Genomic DNA, 7,292 nt, shown 5'->3' with positions numbered 1-7,292 from the left:
CACTGCCCTGGTCCCCAGGATCGTCAACACTGAGGTGGTGACTTCCTTGTGACATCCTAATAATGCAGAATGGGTGACTGGAGCAAAGATCAAAATGTGAGATTTAAGGGTGCAAATCTGAATCTAAATCTATTGGAATCTAAGATACTGCTTTATGTTATTGTCACTAGCTTGACAAATTGGAGAGTCCTGGGTAGGGAGAAGGCAGGTGCTCCCACCCTGTCCTCACCCTGATAGAGAGAAAAAAAAAATGACTAAGGAAAGTACAGTGTGCGAGCTGGGCCTGCACCAAAAAGCTGGTAAGCTCCACTAAGATGGGGGGAGGGTTAATAAATTGGTCTTTCTACTATTGTTCACAGTTCTCCAGAGATGGATCACCTGAGGGATAGATACTGCAGGTCAGGGAAACTAACCAGGAGACTCCCCTGGGGTTTCTTAGTCTTTTACAGAGAATTGTTCCAGGTGTGAATTCATCTAAAGGTCCTAATCCAGGAACCTACGGAAGAATGCAAACACAGCTGATAGTAGCACTTACTGAATTTCACATCAGTAGTCAAAGCTTTATGGTGATGAGGTTCAAGAAATGAGACACAATGGCAGAAAAATTGTATTGCAGAAGCGCTCAGCTCAACAAAGGGGCCTCTCGATTAGTCTCTGGATATAAGAGCCCTGTCCTATATTATGGTGCATCTATCCACAGTAGATTGCTTCTCATTATTCAGAGTCTAACAGTGACAGTCATTGTATTACACATTCTAAATATATATGAATCCATCTTTTCCTGTCATCTAAATAGAGCAAATAAAACAACTTCAGACTTCCAGAAATGTATAAGTAATAAGTGAAATAGGAGAAGAATTTTAGGACAGGTTCAAGAATTTATAGAATTTTCTTATAAGAAGGTACTGTATATTCTCTAACAATTTGCTCTCCTATAAATTGATACAAAGCCATGAAATACAACCATATGACACCATCTTGTCCCTCAGCTCATTTAGAGTTTGTCAAAAGCCCCTCAAATGCTTTATGTCATATAATGTGCCCAGGGAGGATCATGGTGTTTTCAAGCAGATTAGCGCAGGCCAGCGGCTGACCCGGTACCTGCAGACATTTCCCTGGTGCTCGGCTATGAGATGAGCTGGTCCCTCCTGCTTTGCACAAAAATATCACTTCCACTTCAGATTTGCATGTCCCCAGGGCACATCCCACTGCCCTGCACACATATGAGCAGGTGCTCACAGCCTGTGCAGGAGACAGTGCCACTCAGGACACAGCATGGACATGAGAGCCCCTGCTCAGCTCCTGGGCCTCCTGCTGCTCTGGCTCCCAGGTGAGGAAGAACACCAAAAACTGAATTCAACTAGTGTGATCAGTGCTGATTAAATCTTCTTGTCACTCCAATAATAACACGATGATCAGAGAGGATGTTTGTGTCTGTGTTTCCCTTCTCAGGTGCCAGATGTGCCACGGTGACCCAGAATCCATCTGTGGTGTCTACAGATGTAGGAGGCACAGTCACCATCAATTGCCAGACAAGTGAGAGTGTTTTCCTCAACACTCTTCTATCCTGGTATCAGCAGCAACCAGGGCAACCTCCTAAACTCGTGATCTATGCTGCATCCACTTTAGCCGATGGGATCCCTGACAGGTTCAAGGGCAGTGGATCTGGGACATCATTCACTCTCACTATCAGCGGTGTGCAGGCTGCAGATGCAGGAACCTACTACTGTCAAGGGGAATTTGCTTGTAGTGCGGGTGATTGTATTCCCACAGTGATACAAACCTGAACAAAAACTACCCAGAAAAGCAGAAGTGTTAGCCTTGCCTGCCCCAGCAGCTCCTCCTGGGGCCTCCGTCTTCCAAGAGTCATTTTATGATGCAGTCAGACTTCCATGGTCCCTGAAAGTAAGAAATGTTCCTGGGACTTCTTTTGTAGCCTCTCTTTCTTCCTACTTGGCACCTGCATCACGGATATGTCCATGCTTCTACTGATGTAAAGGAAAGAAGTGATTATGCCTGAGTACTCAATGTTACAACATCATTGTGGATTCATAGAGTAAAGAGGGAATTGTTATGATCTTTCAAGCAGAAACATTAATAGTGTTTATTAGAATCCAAATTATATTTTAATGTTTTAGGAATGTGAGGATGAGTGACGATGATCTTAGAAAGATGGGGCTCTGTGCTCTCCCGGAATCCAATACTCATCTGCCACAGAAGGATGAGGTAATGACGCTGGGGTCCTCAGCCCTCGAGCTGATGCTCTAAGCCGACGGCAGCCTCACATGTGCTTCTCTAGTCCTTCTTCTTGGTTCTGCCTGCAGTTGCAGTTGAAAGTACTAAATATGTCTTCTGACATTCAAATCACAGGACATTGGTGGTGTTTGCCCCTAGACCCCTGGTGAGCTGTTAACTCAGGCTAATATGTTTTTAAATACTTTATACCACATGGCCATACTCACTCCATATTTGTAGCTGTAACTAGAGACAGAGTACAAGAAAATCAGGGTGATGTGAAATCCAGGGACCATGTGGAGCTGTTTTGACTTCGTGTTGTTCCCGATCTTGAATCCACCCCATCTGCATTCATCCTGCCACATACAACTGTGTCTAACCTTCTCAAAATGATGGAGATTACAGTTCAGATTTGTAGGGAAAGAAGTATCTCATATTTCTCCATCTCTGCCCACCTGCTGTGTCCCTTCCCTTCTCATCTCAGCTCTACCCTCTCAACGTCTCTGACATTTTTTTTCTCCTCCTAATATGGAAACAGAAAAGCAAACAAATCAGAACCTCTTCCTCCACACACGCTTTGATAGCTGAACCCTAGGCTTTCGCACTCCTTTGTTCACAAGAGATCACTAAGATAATTTGAGGAAGAGCAAAGTGTGCTCCCACCTCATAATCCACTCTATCTAATTCAGTCAAAGTAACACGAAATGAGCACAAAGTGACACTTGAGGATCTCAGAGGTAAGTCAATTACAGAGGATGTGCCAGGGGATGAAATTATGTTTTTTTGTATTCGTTGAAAACTCTTATTTATAAATGATTGTACTTCTTTATGATGTCAAACTACACACTGTGCCATATTCCCTGTCAGAGACCTTACTGGGATAAAACCCAGGAGGCTGCAGGGCGGTGCTGCTTCTGGTAGATCCAGAGGGGAGGATTCAAGTCCCTGTTCTTATGGCTTTAAGATGTTCTTAGTGCCTTTTTCTGTGGCCCTTCCCTCTCCTCACTCTAACAACCTCCTCCACTGTCACACCTCTCTGACCTAGACCTAGCCATCTATTATATGGAAAATTATATTCTATGCTATCTTACAGAAAGTTCAGAATGATTTCCAAAGTAGATCCATTAGTTAATAATTCTGTCAAATCCTTTTGGCATTTAAAGTTACATTCCTAAGATCAGAGAGCTTTGATTCCAGTTCTGAGATAAAGACCAGCACACGCACGAACACACACACACACACACACACACACACACACTCACAATGCAAAGTCAGAACACTAGACAGGTAGAAGAGGCTGTTTGAAGGGCAGAGGGCCGAAGAAGAGCCTGAAAAGTCAGTGCTGAGGATTGTATCCAATGGTGCATCAGAAGGACAGAGAGAGAGGAGCAGGTGAGTGCTCCAAGGAAGGAAAAGGGAAGGTTCAGTGTCTGCAGACACAGGGGAGAGGCAGCAGCTCCATCCCTGAATTCTTTTCCACTGAGGCAGATGGGGCTGTTACTGGTTCAGTGGTTCAGACTATCTTACAGACAACTGAGACTCTGATAAGCAAAAGCGAGTTCTTAATGAAGCAGATAAACATTCATGGCAGGTCCTTACAGAGTGTCTTCATATCCTGGTTTCCTGGTGCAAAAGACCCGGGACAGGCTGTCCCACTCAATCCTCTTTGGTCACAGACACATTCCCCACAGTGAAACAGGAAACAGGGTCTGTTCTACAGACAAGGGAGAGACAGAGCAGGGCAGGAAGGACGCAGCTGGGACAGCAGGAGCTCACTCCCCCACATCCCTGGGGAGGAGGTTTGTATTGGAGGCTGAATCCCTGTGAGAGGACTGCTCTCGTGCTGCCCACAGGAGTAATCTCCTACGCCCTCAACCTGGAGGCCGCTGATGCTGAAAGTGAAATCTGTCCCTGACCCTTTTCCAGATGCTTAAGCTGACCAATAGATGAGTAGCTTATGAGATCGTTCCAACTTCAACTGGTACTAATTTTGGTAATTTTTCTAGATGGAACTGGTTAAAATACTCTGGCTCACTTGCAGCTGATGGCTAACGTGTCTCCTGCAGACATAGTCAGGGAGCTTGGAGACTGAGTCATGCCAATGTCTCTACAAGCACCCACCTATTCACAGGTGGGACAGTGACAGCAAAATAAGCTCTGAGCCATAATAATAGCCTTTAATATCCTGGAAATATGGGAATCTGGGAAGGTCAATCCTGAAATGTGGGACTCTGTGCTCTCTCAGAATCCACTGCCCTCTGCCAATGACAGAACAGGCTGCTGAGCCCTGTGGTCCTCAGCCTTGGAGCAGATACTTTGAGCTGCCCCCAGTCCTCACAATTGTCCCTGAGTCTGCCAGCAGGTGCAGATGGATGGTTTAGAATTCTCTCCTGACATTCGCAGCTCAGAACACATGGATTATTTGCCCAAAACTCGTGGTGAACTAGTGTGCAGATCTTGGATTTGAACCCAGCTCAGTATGTCTTTAAATATCTTCCTTCCACATGGCCATGTTTTATTCTGTATTCGAGACTGTAGTGTATAAAAAATTTCACAAGACAAAAGCAGGTCAAGATGAAATACACGTTTTCTGTTGCCCCTGTTTCACTCCATGCTGTTCCAAATCTTAAACCCAGCTCTTTCTGTAATTTTACCTCCCACAAAGAATTTTCTGAAAACTTTCTCAAACCCCAGGTTATTTTATATCACTTTTGTTGGCAGGTGATCATATTCTCCGCAAACCTGTTTGTCCTATTATGAAATTTGAGAAACCAAAAAAAAAAATCATAACTTCTTCCTACACTCAGTGTTTGATAGATGAACCCTAGACTTTCACATCGCTGGATTCACTGGAGGTCACTAAGATATCTTACCAGAGACATTTTCCTGCCGAGTGGAATCTGTGCTCGCTCCAGTAATAATCATCTGTTCTGATAACATGTGAACAAAGTGATATCTTGAGGTTCTAGGAAGAAAGTCACATGCATTTGTGATGACTTGATAATAATTGCCTAATAAATTATTATGTTGCTTTTGACTAAAACAAGACAATTGCATTGTCATCCCAGTTCAAGCTGTCAGGGACTTCAAGAGGATGAACCCGAGGAGGCAGCAGGGCTGTGCTCCTTCTGGCAGCTCCAGAGGGAGGATCCAAGTCCCTGTTCTTGCAGCGTCAGGATGCCCCACGTGTCCTGCTCTGTGGCCCCTCCATCTCCCACTCCAACAACCTTCTCCACTGTCACACCTCCTCTCTGACCTTTCAAGCATTCTCCTTCTCTTACTTCTCTGTCCTCCAATAACCCTCTTCTTCCCTATGTCCTGATCTCATTTTCAATTTTTTGTTGGTGGTCCTTGTTTCAGAACTGGAGACAAAGATCAGGGTCCTGCAAATGTTATTTTGAATGTCAGAATGATTTTGGCAGTTTGATTATCATGTATTGTCTATCTGAGATCAGCATCGTATAATCCTCATTATAACAGATGGGTGGGTCTAGGTCAGAGAGGAGCTTTATTAAAGTAGAATTCCAACAACATACAACTCACCTGAATAAAGTGTACACTTCAATGACTTTCAGTATAGTGAATTATAAAATAATTGTGCCAATTTCACCTTAATTGCCCCATGAAGAAAACAGTCATTCCCTATTTTAGTAGCAAAATACTTTGCTTACTTAAATCCCCTCTACAATATAAACAATGTCTTTGATCGGTTGGTTTGTTTAGGAGTTTCAGTTGCTTTCTCAGGCCAGACAGGCTGTGGGAGAGACCAACAGAGCACAGAGCTGGATTAGAAGTGATAAACTGGGATGAGAACTGGTACCCGTACTGGATATAGCACTGCATGTGGAGGATTAGCTGCTATGCCACTATGCCGGTCCCTATCTCCCCTTTTCTACAGTCGAACTTTAATGAACATCTCATGACACAACTGGATTTGCAGCTGCTAAAACTTGTGAATCTTATGCACAGATGCTATTAAGTCACGTCATCCTGTATCTTTTATAAAATCTAGTACCAACTAACTCCAGCTCTAATAGCATCACAGTTACAATGCCAGTTAAGACGTCTTGTTTGTGGATGGGCTGTCTGACATTAGAAAAGCCACTACCTGTACTCTGTCCCCTGGCTTTCAGGGTTAAATCTATGCTCTTGGATGAGTGCTCCATGATGCCTCCTCACTATGGTCAACTGTACCCTACAACTGGTTCTTTAAGAAATTAGAAAACAATTTTCTCCCTAATTTCTCATGGGGACATTTCATACTTGAACTCTCATCTTCTGCAACCGTGTTGACCAGACACAGAGTAATAAAATGTGTCCCATTACATTCACTTATAGTAAATTGAGCACTATTGAAATAAACAAAGGCCATAACCGAAACCAGTGCAAACTTCCTAGACTGTGTGGGTGGCTTGGTGGCTGTCGGTCTCTTCCACAGCCTGCCTGGCCTCAGATGGCAGCTTGCTGGGGACTCACTTAAAGCCAGTCTCTCTCTCTCAACTTATTGTTATTTGAAAGGTATATTTTCTATAAAGAGAAGGAGAGTCAGAAAGAGGCCTTCCACCTGATGGTTCACACTCCAAATGGCTGCAGCAACAGGAGCTAATCCAGTCTTAAGTCAGGAGTCAGGAACATCTTTCAGGTTTCCCACATGGGTTCAGGGCCCTAAGCATGTGAATCATTCTTCATTGCTTTCCCAGACCATAAGGAAGAAGCTGGATTGGAAGTGGAATAGCCAGCACTAGAACCGGTGCCCTTATGGGATGCTGGCACTGCAGGAGGAAGATTAGCTTGCTGTGCCACTATGCTGACCCCTTAGTCTCACTTCTTAATCCTATTACAATGGTAATTAACATCCTCCCTAGTGGCTTTTTTGGGGGACAGGGCTGTGGGGGTAGGCATAGATAACATCAAAATACAGCACCTATGCAACTGGAATAAATTTCTCTTGCTTATGAAGTTTAATTTTTGTCATATTCAATTTTATAACTTGCATTTTTCCCTCCTGCCTGAGCTTGAAGCATGAAGGGGAATGTTGTTTTGTTTTGTTTGATTTC

General features: G+C 44.0%; 1 gene segment (V, D, J or C); it reads left to right on the top strand.

The window, feature by feature from the left end:
• The first annotated feature begins 1,103 nt into the window (after positions 1-1,103).
• Positions 1,104-2,065, top strand: LOC131480978 (Ig kappa chain V region 3381-like). The segment is given in 2 exon segments: positions 1,104-1,330; positions 1,453-2,065. Coding segments are annotated over 2 exon segments (390 nt in total).
• The last annotated feature ends 5,227 nt before the right edge of the window (positions 2,066-7,292 follow it).

This window comes from Ochotona princeps, chromosome 8 (assembly GCF_030435755.1).
Source record: "Ochotona princeps isolate mOchPri1 chromosome 8, mOchPri1.hap1, whole genome shotgun sequence".
In the NCBI taxonomy this organism is placed as follows: domain Eukaryota; kingdom Metazoa; phylum Chordata; class Mammalia; order Lagomorpha; family Ochotonidae; genus Ochotona; species Ochotona princeps.
Note: the sequence above shows the minus strand (reverse complement) of the source record. Positions and strands in the feature narration are given on the sequence as shown.